Consider the following 20546-nt stretch of genomic DNA (forward strand, 5'->3'; position numbering starts at 1 on the left):
TTATCTTATAACAAGATCATAGTACTACTCCATTCATTCTCTTAATTGTAAAGTTGAACTAGTATACTCGACTCGGTAAAAATGCCACCGTAAAATAATGTCAAAAAGGTTAAGGTTGTGGATTAATTATTGCATCTCTCATACAAGAGGATTCATGACAGTGGCAATTTTTTTTCTTCAGCACAAAAAGGAGAAACTGATAACACCAGGAGGTTAGATTTTGTCTGTTACAAACATGCACTCATTCGCTTCATAAATAGATTCACTTGGAAGAGGATACAGGATTGAGGAGGAAGCATGCAACGCTTTGAGTTATAAAACCTTCAGCTTTTCCCCTGTTTTTGAATCACATCATCTTCTAATCCAACTGAAGCAGGCAGGTCATTTTGGAAAAGATTTCTTGATGGTTTCTCCGTAGCCCCAAAAACACCCACCCACCCACAGCAGTCACCCCCACCCCGAGTTACAAAAGTCTCTATATGGCTTTGTTCTCCTGTGTGAACGATACTATTGCCATTTGTTTTGTTGGACAGGGATATTCCCAAACAAACAAAAAAAGTAAAAGGCTCAAAATGGCCAATGAACGATCAGATGAGGAGAAGGAGGCACACTGGGACACACGACCAGGGGTCAGAGAGGTAAGGGAGTGGTGGTTCACAGGGTCCGGAGTCTGATGGGTGACCAAAAAAAGAAAAGAAAAAGGAAAAAAGAAAAGAAATCATCTTCATTTCCTGTTATGTTTTGTGCTCTTGACAGTGCGTTTTGAGCCTTCTGTGCAGCTGCGTATACCGGCCAGGTGCAACAAGGAGCCAGCGGCCTCCTTCAGCTCCTCGTCAAGCTCGGGCTTGACTTCTCGACGCGGCCTCTTGCCGGACGGCCACTTGATGGCGGGCGGACGTCGCGTGGTCTGCTGCTGGACGGCCCCCCTCTCGTCCCAGAGGTCGGAGTCCTCGTCGCTGTGGAAGCCCTCGCTGCCGGCGCGGCGGGACTGTGTCCGCTCACAGGCCCCTTCGTCCAGGGAGGAGAGAGAGGAGGAGGAGGAGCGCGAGGAGCAGCGCTGCAAGGCCACGCTGCTGTAGTTGTGGTCCTGCTTGGGATCACTGTGAACCAGGACAGAGTCGGGCCGCGACAGGTCCAGAGGGCCATCCGAATTACCTAAAGAGAGAGAAAGAGATGGTTCAGAGTGTGATAAGTGGACATTTCAGCAGGACAAATGCTACCAATATATTGCATGTTTAGCTAATCAGACACAAGAGTCTAGCAGGGTAAGTGTCTCATTTGAGTTTAGAAACAATTGTGACAGATACTATTTAAAGCTAATCTAATTTACAGTAAACTGGCAAATATTAAAAATGTTGGTTTCTGAAGAGGAGAAAAAACAGAAATCCTACAGCGAACCACACACTGTGTCTCGTTGGCTTTGTGTACAAGTGTAAAGCAGAAGTAAGACTTGTCTCGGCTTAAGACGGAAGAAACCTGTTTAAAAATATCTTGTTGCCTGCAAGTTAAAGCAGAATTACCATTGATGTGGAAAGTACAAATTATAGTTAAAGAGTTAAGACCTCAGTCAGTCTAAAATTCAATCTGAATCAACTGAATAAAGTAGGATCCCTTCATCTAAACAGCCACTTAGTTTGAATATTTTTAAATTAACAAAACTGAAATGTATGATTTAACATGTAGAAAGATCCTGCACTATAAACACTCTCTGAAACTGACTTAAGCTGACATAATATTCTCCCAACTTTTTTTTAGATTCAATCATATGTGATTAAGTTTAACAACTATCTTCCTGGAGTCTCCAATGGTTGCCTGGCAACTGCTCTCAGTCAAATAAATAGTACAGCAGAACTTTCTCACACTTTGGGTTTTGTAAGAATTAAATAAATTATACACAGTGTGTTAGTAAGTGAGCGTTAGAAGTGCTGCTGGTAGGATTTTTTAAAATTTTTGGACTAAGCGAGGCTAGTTGCTTCCCCTTATTTCCACTCTTTGCGCTAAGCTAACGGGTTGCTATTTCCTAAATGACAGACTATTACTTTAATACGTCTAGAATTTCTACAGGAAACATCGATTCTATCAGGTCTAAGGAATGTTCTTTAATCATTCCCCTGTGCAATAAACATTTCCCTTATAAGTTATAACATGAGACCAGACACTCCACAAAGGAAACCACACTAAACAAAACAATATTGAAGCAATGACATGGTGGTATGAAGGGGGGGAGAGGGAGGAGACAAAGAGTTGGAAGATATAGATGAAAGTAAGGCTGCTTTGTGTATTTCTCTTACATGGGTCAACGTGGTGCCCGGGGGCAGAGTTTAAGAGCATCATGGCAGTGGCTGCGTCAATGTCAGACTCTGGAAGAGGAGAGAATATGCATGATGGTCAGTCCTGAGGCGTGAAGGCATGGTAGCATGGCATCTCTACTAGGACTGCAAGGACTTGGCTAAATCAATGGTTACTGAATGGATTAAATACGCAGGAGGCTCGCCAAAAACAAACCTAAGGATAAATCCAAGCCATTGATATTAAGAGTGCATCCGATCTTTTCAGACCTGACAAAGTGTCTAAAAGCCTCATAGCTCACTTCTGGGTCTCTAAATTATTAATGATTACAGTGAGACTGAGCACTCCACACTCTGCACCAGCAGAACATCTGCCTGTCGTCAAGGTTACAAATCCAAGAGGCAGAGGGGGGGAAAAGAGGAGGCTGAGACATTGACTGGTAGCTCTCCACATTATGGTCTACGTGAGGCATCAATGAAGGCAACAAATTAATCAAAGAGTTGAGGATAAAAAGCACAGTGATAGTGAATGTTCTGGGACTGAAATGCGCAAAAGGCAACATAATCAAAATACTGCACAAACACAAATAGAAAACAAAAACAAAAACTGCACGGCTTGAAATGTCTATACAGCAGCAGATATTTGCTGGGCGGGCAGCTTTTGTTGTACGCATCCAAACTCAAAACACCGAGATGAGTTGGGGTTGGTCTCACCTTTGAATGAGCAGCCTTGTAGAAAGAGATGACGTGGGGGTGAGGAGGCACTGCAGAAGGTAAAAATAAAGACATGAAGGGTCAAATTTTTAGTTTGCAAAGGAGATTTGAGGAAAAAGGAAAAACGTTCACTTATTAACAAGATTGAATCTCACGGACCAAACCCAGTTAAGATATGTTTGGCTTACATTGAGAGGTACAGTAAATAAATAAAATATGGTAATGCTGATTTGAAAGAGACGGAACAGATGTGCCACTTCTCATAATTTGAGCTCATCATTCCTAACATGCACAGTGACTCATGACAGTATACCTGGGTGGGGAGGCGGGTGGTGTGCAGAAGGCATGTGCGGCGGGGAAGTGCTGCTTCTTAAGAGCTTGGATCAGGTTGGGGCGGTACTCGGGGTCGACACACCAGAGAGAACCTTTCCCATTGGCCTGAAGGAAAGAGCAGGCATAGTCAAACTACTACATCCAGGTTACGACATAAGAAAGATATAAGAGAGGACATTTGCCTTTGATTATATATAAAGCTTTCTTCTGAATAAACACTGTGTATCCCTGAAGCCTACACAAACATGCTGAATTTCCTCCCTCATTATGAAGGCTTTTTTTGTATTGTTATGCCTCGTTTCCACCGAGTAGAGCGGGTCGGAGCGGAGCAGTTTGGTCCGGTTATTTTGGCTTTACATTTGCCAAAAGTTGGGTAGGGTACGGATATAAGCGAGCCTAACCACTCTCAGCCGCTCCCATTTTCGGTACTCCTCCGTTGGGGTACCAGACGCCTGAAAGGGTGCCGAAAAGGTGGCGCTACACACTGCTGTCCGTTGATTGGTCGAAATAATAATTTCCGCCGTGTGTAGTCACCTCGGCAAGAGTGAAGAGAGTCTTGTGTTTTGGCGAAAAATTTGAGCGCAGCACTGTTTATTGTGTGGTGTTTTTCCTTGTCATTAAATTAGTCAGTGGGCTACACTGTGTTCCACTGCTACGATGTCACATGGCTGCCGCAGCCATTGCTGTTCGCTCACTGTCTTTGTCGGCTTGCACTGAGCCGACTCTGTGCATTTACCGGCATAATACGCTCACAATACGGGGGGGAATAAATAAAGAAGCGGCTGGTTCCACAGCCCGATAGTTTGACACATATTATGGCGGCGGCTATCGCAGTCCAGCTTAAACCCCGCCCTACCAGTAAGGGTAGGGTCGGAGGTGGAAACACCACCGAGATTCTTAAAAGTGAGCTGGCCTGCTCTGAGCCGCTCCGACCCGACCCGCTCTACTCGGTGGAAACAAGGCACTATTTATCCGTTAAAACGTGACGTGTAACCCCCCTCACGGTCACTGTGACAAAGCAATCACTTTTTTTGACAATAACATATGGACCTTTTATACAAATTGCTTTATAACAAAAAAATTATCTAATTGACAACTATTTGTGGCAACATCCCATTATTCTAATCAAAAGTCAAAAAAGGCTTACATTCAGAAAACTCTCAGCAAAAAACAATCTGTGAGAAGAATAATGATGCATGAGTTTTCATACAACAATTTTTATTTTGGATAGATGTCAAAGGAGTGCTACATCATAAAGAGTACTCTTCACATTGGCAGACGCATAACTAAGAATTCCTTAACAGCCCTGACAAAGAAGGAGGAAGTGACGGTACTGTGTGAGGAATGACTTTGACTGTTGGTGATGTGTGCGGGAGTGTGTTAACTGTCATTTATCTGTTGGCGGCGTATTGCCCAGTCTGGGAGGAGAACAGAGGGAGGTAGGGAGGGGGGAGAATAACCTTGACTCAGATTACTAACCAGCCCTGATGCAGGAAGAAGGAAATGTCTCCATGGCAACGCAAACCACCAGCCAGTGTCATGTGAAACTGCTTGCTGGTCTCTGAGCAGACGAACGGCTCACGTGGTGCACCTGCATGCTGAGCGGCCTGCAACTCACCGTGTTGCTACTCGCTGAGTGCTAACCGCCATCGCCTCCCACGGTGGGAAAATATGAGGTGGAAGCCAGGCACAGTGCTGGCACCAAGGCCTCTACCGGTCACAGGCTTAACTCATACCGGAGCTCAACATGGCTGCCATCGTGCGTGTGTCACTCCCTGGATCAGCATTAGAGTGCCATGCAGGTTGGGTTGCGCTTATAAGACTGCAATCTTAAAAACCTTCCTGCCTTTCTCTAAAACTTAAGCAACTTACACTAAAGTATTAGTGTTTTTTCATGTTCAGAACTCAAGTACTAATAAAAAGCCTAGAAACCCAATGTTATATACTGTGTTTCCCAAACTGTACTAAAGCACAGTTTACTTTGCTTCATCCTCGTCATATTACCATTATTAATCTTACACAGTCGCATACAAATACATTACCTCATCGATGTGCAGCCTTGCTTCCTAATCAAATGCAAGCACTGTCAGCACGTGCCAGTACTGCTGTCGTAAAAACACTACCGCTTTTGTCCAAAGGTGCCACTAGAATCAACCAAAACTGAAAGTTCCTGGTAGCTACTTTAAGTTAGTAATGTGCCTTTTCAATTCTTCATACAATTTTCGACACAAAGGTTGGAAAGCTAAATGGAAATCCATTGGAAAAGTAAATGAACAATTTCCAAACAGTTTACTCATTTCCCATTCAGTTCACTGGAAAGTTTGCCAAGGATATGCAGGATGTGCTTATCCTTGTCACACACACACACACACACGTGCATATGAGAAGGTCAACTTCTCTATTTTCTTTTCTTCCTCTCTATTCAGGAACACAAACACAAATGAGCACGAGTGATATGTAACTTGCCAGGACCAGGCTGACAAAGATTGTTCTTACAAACTCTTCTCTACACTCTGGCTTGCTTCCTTCTCACAGCACGTCGCTGACCTTTCTATGTGTGTGATGCTTCTCTCCCCGTTTATAACGGTTGTACCACCTTGCAGTGTTTGGGGAGATAAAGTCCCATCTTAGTATGCTGTGTTTGCATTTCCTCTGAAGGAGTAGCTGTGACCTTGACTGGATTCCAACCTTATCGCAGCAAAGTCAGAGGTCCCTGCGGCTGTGTTGCAGTCCCGGACACTGTCTCGGGAGCCACATTGCAGCTGTCCCGTTTTGCTAAACCAACAGACGCTCACTGTGATGCCATGACAGTTTCAATAAGCATAATTTAAACAGTGCAGTTTTTCTAAATCTGTGCGAGTCGTATAAAAGGTTAGGAAACAGTTCTGCTGACGTACCTTTCCCAGACTCCTTTCGACCTTGCGGAAGCATTTGTTCAGGGACAGGTTGTGACGAACCGAGTTCTTCCAGCCGGTGGGAGCGTTGGAGAAATAAGGGAAGTGCTCGAGGATCCAGCCGTAGATCTCTTTGACGGGCAGAGACTTGCTGGGAGACTGCTCGATGGCCATGTAGATGAGGAGGGAGAAGGAGAAAGGCGGCTTGGACTTCAACGAGTCCCGCTCCCTGCCTCTGCCGTGTGACGAAGATGAGGAGGAAGAGGAGGAGCCCTGGTTTGAACCCACGTCTCCCTCGATGTCAAAGAGAGGGCTGGCGCTGGGCTGAGCCTCGGGCCCTCCCAGGGTGAAGTTCTGCAGCAGGTTCTCGTGCAGCCAGTTGAGGTTGGTGAGCTCCTCATCCTCGGCTCCTCCGGTCCGGTCCACGCTGGTCGCCAGAGGACTGGACGCGCACTCCGCCTCGGGCAGCGTCCCTACGCCGCACACCCCCCGGAGCCCCATCAGCTCCTCCTGCACGCCCGGAATCTCCGTTTTCTTATCTGGTGACATCCCAATGATTGGACCCATTAAACCAAAGAGGTCTGGAGATAAAGAGGAGATAAGAAGTTTGTTAGAACAGGGGATGCATACGGACAGAAATCACTGTTGAAAAGTTGGGACATGTGTTCGTGTTGGCGTTTTCCCTCCCTCAAATATGACTGGGGACAAATTATGTCTTTTCACATACATGCAGACAACCTATAACCCTAAACTACTAAACAGCCATCTTTAGTATACCTCCCCAAAACTGCAAGGTTACATCTCATCACCAAGCAAATGCAGTAGCAACTTTTAATTGGAAATCAAATAAAGTACCGTCATTCATACAGTGGTTGAAGGAGGTTCTATCCTTCCTTCCCCCTAAATTATAATAATCTGTAAAGCTATTTACATATTTCCTCTTGTATAACTGTCTTTGTATTTTTTGCGTTTCACATAACTTGCAAAATACAAAATACATTTTGAGAAAAATTCAAATTCAAATTCAAAACCAGGTTGGAAGTATGAAATAACTGGATGCGACATGATGGAATGATGTGCTCTCTCAAGCGTTGGCCTTGTTGTCTTTAGTTTTCCCTGGGGCCATCTCTCTCTCCCCCCCTCCCTGTAGCTGTGCTTGTCTGTCTGTCTGTACTGGCCCTCTCATTGCTGCTCCTCTCCTCCACGCCTGGTGAGGGCCGAGAGGCTCTCAGCTCTCGACTCTCTTGACTGGAGCCGTGGAGGACCATCGAGGAGTTCCTCTCAAGAAACTGAACTGACTTAAGGCTCCACTCCACGACGCCCACCTCCTTCCAGACCCCGCCCGGCTGCTGGTTAATGCCTAAATGAGCGTATAACCATCCGGCCAATGCAGGAACGAGTGGAAGGCCTCCATCTTAACAGAGTGGATGGCTCTTAAAGACTGATCTGCATTCAGCCACCATCAAGTCTCAATTTGTCACATGCCGGATTAAGTACTGTAAAGAGGCTCCAGACCCGGGAGTTGTCAGTCATTCAACAGCACTAGGAAATTCAATATTGCTAGGAGACCTGTATCATTAACCAATTCCAACCAAGTACCCATTATTAAGACAATGATATACGTTTGCGATGGATGAATCTTGTGAAACAACAGTGACACTGTTAAAGTTTTGAGTTGAACCTAATGCAGTGTTTCCCCTATTTATTTTACAGGGGGGCAGTCCTGTTACTGAATTGTTGCTCAAGTGCGCTTTGGACTCCTATATTAACACAAATGAACACACCTTAAAAACTCCCAGGGGAAACACTGGCATGTATTGATTTGATTTTAATTACAGCCAGGTGCAAAATATATTGACTCAGAGTCAGCGCACTAAAATAAAACACGTACTACAAAATATATTTTGTCCAAAAACAAGCGATGGTCTACTGGTTGATGAGGCCAAGAGCACAAAGAGTGTTGTCCCTTGAATTGAGATCAGAATATTCAACAAATAAGAACTACATATATAATAAGAAAAATGTGAGCTGTTCTGGCCGGTTTCTCTGCTGCAGACGACCAATGAGCAGCCACCGTGTAACGAAATGCTCCCGCTGCACCCATAGGTGGACCCCAGGTGTCCTGGCTCCGTGCTGTGAGGTCTGGGATGTTCTGGATCCCGAACCAGATGAGAGTTTATAGTACAGTTGGAAGGTGCAAAAGGTAAAGGCCAACAGAGAATTTCTGTGATGAGAAAAGCTATCCCCTGGAATTGGGTCAAACTTAAGTGTGTTTGCACTGTGGGTGAGACAGAAGAGGGAGTGTGCACACATACAGTTTGTCAAAGCTAGTCAACAAGAACAGGAGCGGAAGAAGGAGGTATTTGAGCATTTAAAAATTGACCACTCAGCTCTCAGTGAGGGGATACACTTAGGGCAGAAATATCTGCCCTAAACATGGACCACGTTTACGATACATGCCTAGCAATATTCCGATGTTAACCCGGTTAAGATCATATTCCCATCCCATCCATGGCAAACAAACATTCCTTAAGTCGTTATCGTTGTCTTGCATTGTTTAGTCTGCCAAAAAATGAAACTTAATCTTTAGACCAAGGTTTACACATGCTAGTTTAACAGCCGTAAACGAGCACAGCAAACTGGGGCAAATACCCCAAAAAGGCTGCAAAACCTCCAGTCGGAGTAGTGCGATTGAGGTATGCATGTCTCAATAACGCGACGAGGATTGGAATACTCCACGTCTTAATGTGATTATTGCATTCTCCGAATATGTCATATAATTCTGATTAAGTTGAGCAAAAACTTTTGTTTACATGGCAATGTCACATTCGGAATACGATCTTTACCAAGCTAATATCAGAATATGACTGTGCACGTCAACAAGGTCATTGAATCAGCTTGAAGAACATACTGTCGTCTGTGACATAACAGTACACTCTGTCTGCTCTATGGGTGCAGTGATTAGCCTCATTTTGTCCTGCATACAGCATTTCGGATCCACTGTTGTCCATTTTTAATTTGTCAGCACTATAGGAATTTACTTACATGTACCTAGTATACGTCTGTGATTACCTAACAAAGAGGAAGTGAGTCAAAGAGCTTTCCAGGCCAAAGGCAATGGGGACAGACAGAGTGAAGATAGGAAGGGACGTAACAGAGAAATATTTTTATGGAAGGAAGGAGAGCGAGCTAGACAGAAAAGAGTGAAATAGAGACAGAGCTAGCTGAGAATCAGTGGTAGTGAGGTGGGCTATGTTAAGTTATCCTCAGTCAAGGCTGAATCACAGCTCTCAGCAAAGTAGAGCAATCAGATATGTCAGGCAGCGAGAGAACTGCCCATTTGTGTTAGAGTTATATCTCTGCCCAAGACACCAAAACACAGAACGATATACCCTAGACATGACAGGCTACTACTCGAATGAATTTACAATTACTATGTAAGACTATGCAGGCACAGGAGCCTGAAGATTTGGAGGACAATATCATGTGTACTTCTTGGAATCATTTAAAAGCTAAGCTACTGTATGTGCTCAAGAAAAAATACGAATAGCTTTTTTAAATGTCTCTTGGCAGATTTTTTACAAGCATGTAGTATTTTTGATGGCAGAGATAAGTGATGGGTGAGGAAGATCCCAGGTTGTTCAATGAAGACCTACCTTATTTTAGCCTGTTGTGAGTTCAAGTCTAGAACCATGACAGTGTTAGCCAATACATGTGGATGACAAACATTGATGTCACTGTGAGTCACAACAAGCCAACACGGGTATGGCAAAAAAAAAAAGAAAAAAGAAAAAGGGTCTTGACTACATATAGTCTTTGTTTGATTAAAAGATGTGACCAAAGTGATTTCTTCACCCAGGGTCAGCTGTAAACACTCCACATGGTTGTTCTTTCCTCTTCAACAGGCCGTGAATGACCCAACAGGGGGTAACGTGTCAGACCACCAGATTAACCCTGAGGTGCAAGAGAGCTCCACCTCTGTCTAGCTCCACAGCCCTCTCCTCTCTGCTAGGCCTTTGGGTGCCAGGGAACGCTTAAATCCTCTTTTCAGGAATTCCTCCAGAAGACCGCCATTCCAGTATCAACAGACGAAGAGTGGAGGACCGAGACGGGGAGTGTTACAGTGACTGCAGCTGGTCAATTACCACTGCTGGTGCAATGATGGCCGTTCTCATTGCCCTTATGAAAAGGCATCAAAGAGAGAGGCGGCAGGGAATCCAGTGAATAATGGCCCACTAGTGTGTAAAGAGTGGAGAGTGGAGAGGGGAGAGGGAGCTAATAAGCTGCACTGGCTTGTTGACTGCAGCTTATCCTTGAAAATACACCAAAGCTGCAATGGTGCTGACCCGGTGGCTCATCTGCAAGTTAAAATAGAGTTGCACACTGTCAGCCTCATCATATTCATGTGCAAACAGTCAGGCACTAACAGCAGGTGCCAAGGAGCATCCCTCCTCCCGCCCCCCTTTTCAAATTGCTCTTTTATCCTGTTAAGCACTTAGCCTATTCAAAAATACACAAAGACTTATGGAGATAGCTGTAAGTGGCATATCAAGCTGTGGATGTGTCGAAATATGTACGGGGGAATGTAAAGGAGACAAGAGCGGCGTCGACATTAAGAGGTACTGGGTTTGGAAATGTTCTCTGGGAGCGAATCCCACGATCGGTGGGACTCGGTTGCCACGGCAGCCAATGTTGTAAGGGAAGCAATTGTGCTCATGTCTGTGCATGAAGAGAGAGCTAATGTGGGGAGATCAATACAGGCGGAAAAATGCTGAGGCCAGCAGTCTGCTGCCGTTCTCCACAAACCTGTCTGACAAAGAGCAGCAGGAAAGGCCACAGTCAACCTGGATGCCATCAAACAACTGACTGAGTGCCGTCAAAGGCATACTTCACAACAGCTTTGTATGCCCAAGAATACAAATACCACAAAATAACATCACATACAACTATGTAAACAACAAAACAGGATTTCAGAATTGAATTTTTTTTTTATGTAACTGCCTTACTTTTGTGCACAGTCATACTCATGCCACACCCTCTTCACAAGAAATAAACCAGTTGACACAAACCAGTTACACCTCTGTAATAGACACACAAAAGGTGTGTCGCAAAGCCCCATGGCGAGGGCTGTTATTTGAAACCCTAACTGATTTTTAGGTGACTACCCAGTCAGGCTGGAGCTCTGAAAATGTGAATGAGACAAAGGGGGGCTGAGGCAGGAGAGTCTGGGGGGGAGAGGGAGAGAGAGAGAGGGAGAGAGGGAGAGGGAGAGAGAGAGTGAGAGAGTGAGAGAGTGAGTGAGTGAGTGAGTGAGTGAGTGAGTGAGTGAGTGAGTGAGTGAGTGAGTGAGTGAGTGAGTGAGTGAGTGAGTGAGTGAGTGAGTGAGTGAGTGAGTGAGTGAGTGAGTGAGTGAGTGAGTGAGTGAGTGAGTGAGTGAGTGAGTGAGTGAGTGAGTGAGTGAGGCAGGGGCTGTTCCCGAATGAGGTAGCCAAGTGTTTTGTTTTTATGGGATGCTCAAATGGTGTCCTCACAAATAAAGTGTCCATCAATGAATCCAATTGGGCTCCTGTCTAAATGATACATTTTAAAATCAAACTACTCATTATTTAAGCGATCTGCTCAGTGGCCGAGGTCAAAGCCAATGAAAAAGCTTGCGCAAAAGCATTACAATTGGCCCCAAGCTCGACACATACAAAGGAGCAGTTGTTGTTTTGCTCTAGTCATGTTTCAGAAGTGCTCAGTATTCACCTCACAGTTTCAAAACAGAGGACCGGGAGGGAAGGAAACACCTCCTGCCTGTTGAGGAAGTTAATTTTTTAGAAAACAAATTCACAGACTTCACACAGGAACAGCTAGGCCCGCTCTAAACCAAAAACAGTGGACTGGAGTGGTAGCATTTAACGAAAGTGCAAGTATTTGCTTTGGCAATCTCTGAATTCCACCAGCATGTTGTAGCTTATCGACTGCTGACAAACACCCAAGCCCCCAAAAACTAAACTAATGAACTGAGAACTGACTGCTGTGATCACTCAACAGTTAGGGGGGGGTACACGAGCACAGAAAACAATGGATCAGGATTGTGATTTTTTTTCAGAGATATTAATCTAACTTCACACAGGGGATTCAGAATCAAGCACACTGGACTGCACTTTGACTGTCAATAGAGGTGAAGCCCTCTAAAGAACATGCCAGCCCCCAGCCGACACTGACACCTTATCTCTTGGGTCATGTGGCTGTAAGTCCGGTGTACAAACACTCCACACACCAATCAACATTCGCAACCCACTCCCTATACTTTCACAGAACCAAAACAGCACAAGACCACTTGATTTGCGCCTGTGTACACTAGAGTCCAATGCATGTGCCTTTAACCGTTCAGTTGGAAGTTTTAAACATAAGCCCTTACAGGAATGTGCCCCGTATGAGATTACTTTCCATGTAAATACTACAAGTGTTATGCTAAATAAGTGTACACGTAGCACACACACACACACACACCACCTGTAAGGCCATGCAGAACAATCATAAGCCCTCATTCCTGAATCACAGCTAACTCTGTATGGAAACTGGAGGACATAGAACTAAAAAGAATAGCATTAAGAGCTATAATGGCTAAAATAATATAATAGTACCTCATGAACGTGGGCGAGGTCGTCATACAAAGGGACAGAAAGCCGACTCCGGAGCCAAGTAGCAAAGCAGAAATTACGAGCAGTTGTTGTACTATTAACTGAACCTGTCGTGTACAGTATGTTTAAAGTAACATCCCCAACAACCAACACATCTGGGTGAGCTTAGAGAATATATGGACATTTCATTAAGTTTTTTCGGATCTGTGATGCAAATCAAATGAAAGAGAGCCAGAGAAGGCGAGTCAAAATACACTAGAAAAGTCCCGAAGAGTTTGGGAGAATAAACAAGCAAGAAGCCGGTAGTTTAAGTATAAGTAATAAGACAAAAAGATAAGCTCGGTGTTCTTCTCCTGGCAGCACTGAAGGGTAGCATGTTAAATGACAGCCTGTTTGTTTTGGTTTTTGTATAATGTCAAAACATGAAGACCTACATGAACAGTATTTGTTGGCCCCAACTCTATCCAAGTGTGAGAAAAGCCTAAATATGCAGCAGTGCTGTATACCTTATTTTCTCTCATTTGATAGCACCTAATCCTAGCTGTCTCCATACAACAATCAACAAAGGATAGAGCAAATTAGTGGCGATGGTCATAGGCCAACTGTGCAATACAGGGTACCAAATCAACAAGTTTCTATCTTGCATAATATAGGGAATGCACATCTTAGGTGCATTACCCTCTGTTACATATTCTGGTCTAATAAAGTTCACTTTCCATTTTTTTTTCAAAACTTTTTTGTTGCAATAAAAAATTGCAAAGCTCTAGACATTTTCTAGTCAAACAAGCATGATACTTATTCCTGGAATCAGCTGTTTAAATACACAGACCAGAAGAAAACTCTCATCCCAATAACAGTGTGTAATGCACCAGTTTTAGGTTTACATTTCACTTAAACCAGACCTAAGACCAGACCTGACCAGCCCCTTTAATGACGCCTTTGTTCTACAGCTCAACACCAAATTGTTCAAGTTCCCTGGCACTTCGGTGGGCCCTGGTTCCAAAGTGTGGGTAAACTGATAAGCCCATTCAGCTCCACAGATCCTTTAGAAAAAAATCATGATCATTTGCACACAAGATGGTCACTCAGTCTGCGTCAGTGTCGGTCATACTGCCATCAATTTTAATAAATCCCGTTAATTCAGCCAGGGGGTGACAAGACAAAGACCCATTGTGCCACAGGACACAGCCGTACTTCCCTCTTCCTTTCTCTCAATCAAGGAAACAGACACATCAGTGGTGCTTTCGAGGAGGCGGGCCCCAACGGGCGGCGTCTTGATTCCACCCAACCAGGAAAAACAAGGAAAGATAGGGGGGGGGGGGGTTAGAGAGGGGCAAGGAGGAGAAGGAGGGGGCTGCTCACTTTAGAGTCTGTACATGACTGTGTGACCAATCAAGAGATGTAAAACAATAGCTGCTGGACTAGACAGAGGGGTGCCACACAACAGGAATACACACACAGATGCAACTTCTGTAAATACACAGAAGCAGGATGGAGGAAAACCTGACGTAGGAAGTCAAAGCATTTACATTTAAACTACGTACTTTGCAGAACAAAATCTTAACCAGTTCTGTCTTTTTGTAACGAAAATTGACTACAATAGTGACAGTAGGGGTGGGAATCTCTTGGCACCTCACGATTCGATTCCGAGGTCAACGATTCGATTCAAAATCGATTCTCAATGCATCTTGATGCAATTTTCTTTTTTTACGTACATACCCTTGTGTGATTTTCAAAAATATATTTATATACACCTCTGAGTTTGCTACTCAGAGTTTGCTAATCACTTCCTACTTTTGTAATGATCATTAAATACAATCAACAGATGAATTACCTTCTCTAATATTGTATTAGAGAAAAAGCTTTTCTTGTCACAAATATGACTTTCTATGACCAGTGCAATAATAAATGCAGCTTTCAACACAATATGGAAGTATGTCAAAACTAAACCAATTCAGTTTAATTTTCTTTCTACTCTTGTGAATCATGTTTCTATAGGATTTCTATTCTATTATTTTCTATGTTATTTCAACACATTGTGCAAAAAGTATGGCTTGGAATTCAGCTCTCATACAAAAACTTGAACAGACACAAAGCCAGTGCAGGTCTTATGGGTTTGCTGCTCTCTGCCCTTTTGTCGCCACTTTTAACAAATCGCACTTGTGTGGTGTGCATGCGCAGTGGCGCAGGAAATACTAATATTAAATACTAAATAATCAGAAAATCGATTATTTTTCCCACCCCTAAGTGACAGCTGTAAAGTTGAAGGCTTACGGGGGTAGCTGCTAGCTGGACTAGAGAAACTGAAGAAGAGAGGCAGCACACTGGTGTAAACATCCCTCTACAGGCGTTCACATTTGCATCTCAGGGTTAAGAGCCTACACCTATGTTTGATGAGCAGAATGTCACAGACCAGCAGCGACAGCAGACTACATACTCCCGGGGATGTCCCTCCCACAAAAACATACACGGGGGGGGGGGGATAAAACGTGCACAGCTTCAAATCATTCAGGCCAACCACCACAAAACTGCAAGAAGCTGTCAACTCCGCAAGCCAGATAGGCCAACGTCAGCAGTTAGAGCTGGAGCGGACTGATTAGTGGCTGATCTTGGCTACAACCTACAACCCTAATAATGGGAGGTAGAAGGAGATCAACACATTCTATTGAGAACAACTAAACTAATTGAATTACTTTATATAATTTCCCACTTTGAATGTGTAAAAACACTGTGACATGCACTACAACAACATAATTATGCGAATACAGACATTTCAAGAGCACAAAGACCGCTGGCTTCCTTATTCTGCCAATCATAGAATTATTCAATATTTTCCATAACAACGAGAATAAAATCAGAGCCATAAAACGACTTGGTAATTACAGGGTTTCCTGTGAACTGCAGGTTATAAAGCTTTGAGCTTTTCTGTTCCGTCAATGCCTGAGAAACCAGGTTTAGACTGTGTTAAGCAATCCCAAAAGTTTCTGCCACACGGGACTGCTTTCGTGATGAAATTAAAAACCACATTCCCTTAATGTGGCTACAAAGAACCTGGGTGGAATTTAGAGGACGCAACCTTTTCATGGACTCTGGGTCAGAGTACACAATTCTGTGATAAGACTGATTACATGGCAACACCACCATTTTGAAGAGCAGATTGTGTGCCACTCTTGCCTAGATAAGAGTTAACAGCTACAAGCTACAATCCAGCACCACGCCATTGCCTTATTAAGATGTTTTATTATATTCAATATGATGTGTCGACTGGATGCAACACAAGAGCTCCATCTAGATTTCAAATATACTTTATACGCCAGAAATGTACTCGATAAAAACGTTGCGCTTTGCTGGTCTCTTTCGTCACATTGCTTTCTTTTTTATCATTCAAGGAACATCTTCCTGTTCCGTCATCGGTGCAGTACAATGGGGAAACTTCTCAGAAAAGTAACACCTATGTGTTTACCGAGTTGTACAAATGAAGTATGGCATTCTTGAGAGTTCCAGAGTGGCGTGAGATGTATTAGATACCACAGTGTTTACCACTGCATTGGAATAGTTACAGCCTGAACACAGACATGACAGTGAGAGCATTACTAATTTGAGAAAAAAAAATAGAACAAAAAGTTCTTTGATCTTACCCAATGAATTGAATTGGACTAGCAGGGTTCAATCACTGTCAGGATTATGTGACTACAACCACACATGATACTATGACTCAAACAAATCAATCAATCATCACTCCTACTAGTTAATGTCATCATCAGAAAAAAAAAACTTTTGACTTCCAAGTATGCTAGTTACATTTTTAAACACTGTTGGCTGTGAGTAGGCCCATTAAAAAAACAGACCAGAATAATCACTTAGATGGGACAGTCTGCCTCCTAATTCACCTGTAGGTAAAAGACAGCCTCAAACAGTGAGGTAATGCTATATGGTAACTATAATGTCTTAGAGACCTATTTCAGCAATTCAAATAACTGCATGATTGTCCACTAAAGATAATTCAACTCCACTGACAATATTTAAGATCCCAGGGGTTATTAAAGCCATTTCACGTCTGCAATAACCGCATCACTGGGTTACGGCAAGTCTTATTTATAGTAATGAATGTCAGTAAAGTTAGCGGACCCTCATCTATTCTGGGAGGCAAAAGTACTTACCCTTCGGAAGGCTCCTGTACATACGAGTGGATACATGCGCTGGAGCTACGAACAACAGCAAAGACAACAGATGGTTTGACCTACAGTATGACCATGGAGATTCTGGCAATGGAAAAATAAATGGCAGATTGACAACATCTGTGTCTTTTTTGTATGTCCCTTAAGCTCCCGTTGCCTTTGTCTTCTAGTTATTATCACCAAGGCTTTAACAACTGTCAAGCAGGAAGAACGGAATGTCATTCTATAATACTGTCAAAACTTTGCAAAGGAAACTAAAATATCCCATCACTTTTCACCAAATATACACATAAATCTCAGAGCACACCATGACTTTCAGATGAGGTTTGTCCAGTGTTGTTAGATTAATACAACACTGACAGGTAGCAAGTAGAGAGAGACCATAAGGGCATATGGACAACAACAGGCACGTGGAATAACATTAAGTATGTGAAGACCTATTCAGAAACAGCACGCAAAGCACACCCCAACTGGATGAAGCAGATATACCCCCCCACCCCCTACACTCTGACATTGTTTGCAGAGCACTCTATATCTGGGACAATCTTGTGATAATCCATTACATCATGTGCTCAGCTAGCCAGTGTTGCCTCCCAACCTCTGGTACGGACGGTCGAATATACGATTAAATATTTTTCAACTATTTGTAAATATACACGGGGAATATGTGTCTTAAATTAAGACCAATAAAAACATGTATTTATTATAAGAGTCTACTACTAGGCCTATTACAAAGTGAGAAACTACCAGACATTTAATGAAAACATCGAATCCAAGCCAGTGGGGGGAACAAACAAGGATTAAAGGGGAAGAAAAATACTGTACTTTGTAGCTAATGCTACGTATACTGAGGTATTCAAATCACCACGGGCTCGAGACTGCTCTCACGAGCCACCACAAGCAGTAACACAATGAGGAATACAAAGTTACACGTAATGACGTGGACTATTGCACAACACTTCCCCGACACACGGGACTCGTTACGAAGTAACTTACCACCGGTAAAACCATTAGCCTACTTACATCTTTGTTTAGTCTTTATAAGAATAAGTTCACCGGACAGTAACGTTACCAGCGTTAGCTCACCCGTGAGGCAGAGTAGCGTTAGCAGTCGCTCGGTGGGTGAGTGTCAGTGAAGGTAAATCCAAAGCTAGCGTTAGCACAACATTTTAACTATCTAGTCTAATGGTGTAATGCTGTATCGAAACACCAAACGATAACCGGGGCTTTGGGGGTATAACTACTCCTCTCTACTATTCAAGCTTCGAGCTCGGAGAACAAGGAGAAGTAAGGTTACAATTAGCTAGCTGGCCACATGCTGTCGCTTGTTCTGCCATGCTGGCTGCTTCAGGCAAAGTCACTTGACCACATTTTACTTTTAGCATGTTCGGAGCTCAAACCCTACCCTGCCAAAAGCCTTTTAAAATATAAAATAATAATATTTGAATAAAAAATAACAAATACTCACAATCATGCACGGCGTGCCTCGGTCCGGTACGTTTAAAGACACGACTGTGTGCAGTTTATTCAGATGTCTGTCTCGCACAATGTCAGAGATCAGATCAGCAGCTGCTTCCTCCATACACGCAGCGCGCGGATCACACAGCGCACGGCAACGCTACCAAACCCCTAGCCGTCGTCATGGCAACAGCCCCACTTCAGCCAATCACAACCCCTCCCCTCCTATCTCCCCTGGCAACTGCCGCAGCGCAGGAGCTCCGCGAACGCGCACGCCATCCTATTTTGCATCGTGCAGTGTGTTTTCACTTTTATCGCCAGCTGCTTATAGCGTAACGTGGAGGAGGTAAATGGCTTTGTACAGTGTTTCAAACTGATTTGTATTGTATCACGAGGTATGTCTGACAAAAGGAAGTAGAAATGGGATTAATTGTGAATGAATAAAGTGTGTGAGTGATCAGAAACACTCCCGCGTTATTTAGGCTACACAAACACTTTGGGGCGGAGAGAGAGGATGTGTCACCACACCCAGCCTCGTGACGATAGCGGACCCTCAGCAGGGCCCCTCCTAGAGTAAATGATGATTCAAGGGGCTTACATGACCTGTATATACACAACAGACACACGCTGGGTGATGCCTGAGCATTAAAGACAAAGAAAAGAAAAGGCACATGAACTTGCCTACTTTTCAGTTTATAGAACTCAGAATTCCCCCCATGTGAGAAACAAAATACAAAATTTCACACACCTGTAATTCAGATGGTGCATGTGCTTGTATTTCCACAGGAAAAAACAGCAAGTGTTTTTTGTGCCTTTTCCAGGCTCTCAGATGAGTGAAGCTTTATTGGCCAACTGACCTCACACCAAACTGTAACTTTCACATAATGGTGATACCTTGCTCATCTCAGCCACTCCATTTCTTAAGCGTATACAAGTAGCTCTCTGCGGACTGATCTAATAGCCTCTCTGTTTGCTTTTACTGCTTATAAACCCAAATACCTGCCACGCAGTTGTGCAGTAATTAGACCTACTGCTGCACCAGTGTTGATGCACACCCTTGTTTTTCCCCTTTCTTTTAACTGGACTAACAGGCTTTGCAATGGCTTGTCAAGAGTGAATAGCTGACTGATACTATGGAAAGTGGTGCATCATTAACATTTGTCTGTTTCAGTCTATTTCTTGCCAATCAGTTTTTTCAGGTATAGGCTACATTGTGAGAAGACACACTGCTGTGTATTGTATGCCCCACACATAGGGCAAAGAATGGCATAAATTATGTGGTAATATTAATTTATCCGACAGAGATCTGTGTCGTGTGAAGTGATTCATCAGCGTTGCCAGAACACTGGCATGAATTATATTCATTGATTCATTCATGTTTTTGTGCCTTTGCTCAGGTTGCTGTGGCGTTTTCTTCCCGAACACTGAGCTATTCTTAGGGCCAGCATGTAGCACAGACTCTGCCCCATTTCTCCCTCCAGTGTCACTCCTATAGGGATGATGAAGTTGCACGGCTAGCAAATCAGAGAGAGAGAGAGGAGAACGTGATGCATTAATCAAAGGGAAACAGCTGATGGAGGATGCCTTGAAAAGACAGAGCCATTAGTCGGTGTGCCTGCAATGGTGCTAATCTGATTGTTAAACTGTTAGGCTAAAACAACATGCCCCGCTGACCACCATCAGAGATGTTCATGATGGTATATTGGGAGCATTTCCTGCACTGTATATCACGCAGTCTGCCCAGTGAGTGACATTTTGTTTTGGGACATGACAGGATAACAAAAAAAAAGTCTTTGTGGGAATCTGGTGTTAAAACACAGCCTAGGCTCTGTAAACTGGTATGTAAACAAAGGGCAACATGCCCGTTTACAGAACCAAGGCCACTGGATCATTTCTCAGGGCTCACGCAGAAGATCATGATGATATATTCACTGACTTTGACAACAAGCATTCTCCAGAATTGCTGACTCCACCTTTAACAATGGACGAGAATTATTACGGTAAACATATCTCACTTTGTATCAGAGGGAGGGAGGTGAAGAATGGTAGAGG

General features: G+C 43.6%; 1 protein-coding gene across 3 annotated transcripts; it reads right to left on the bottom strand.

Annotated features, from left to right (window-relative positions):
- Positions 1-462: 462 nt before the first annotated feature.
- Positions 463-18624, bottom strand: foxn2a (forkhead box N2a). 3 transcript variants are annotated; one of them, XM_080036446.1, is made up of 7 exons: positions 18505-18624; positions 17019-17063; positions 6233-6810; positions 3316-3440; positions 3003-3052; positions 2292-2360; positions 463-1155 (listed from the first exon to the last, which is right to left on the bottom strand). In XM_080036446.1, exons 2-7 carry the CDS (start codon positions 17038-17040, stop codon positions 725-727), a joined length of 1275 nt encoding a protein of 424 aa, XP_079892572.1. In that variant the 5' UTR covers positions 17041-17063; positions 18505-18624; the 3' UTR covers positions 463-724. The 3 variants fall into 3 exon arrangements, with proteins under 3 accessions (XP_079892572.1, XP_079892573.1, XP_079892574.1); XM_080036447.1 differs by lacking the exon at positions 17019-17063 and having other exon boundaries at positions 18505-18617; XM_080036448.1 differs by lacking the exons at positions 17019-17063; positions 18505-18624 and adding an exon at positions 9886-10376.
- Between the last annotated feature and the right edge of the window lie 1922 nt (positions 18625-20546).

The sequence above is a fragment of the Ammodytes marinus genome, assembly GCF_949987685.1.
Source record: "Ammodytes marinus genome assembly, chromosome: 11".
NCBI lineage: Eukaryota > Metazoa > Chordata > Actinopteri > Uranoscopiformes > Ammodytidae > Ammodytes > Ammodytes marinus.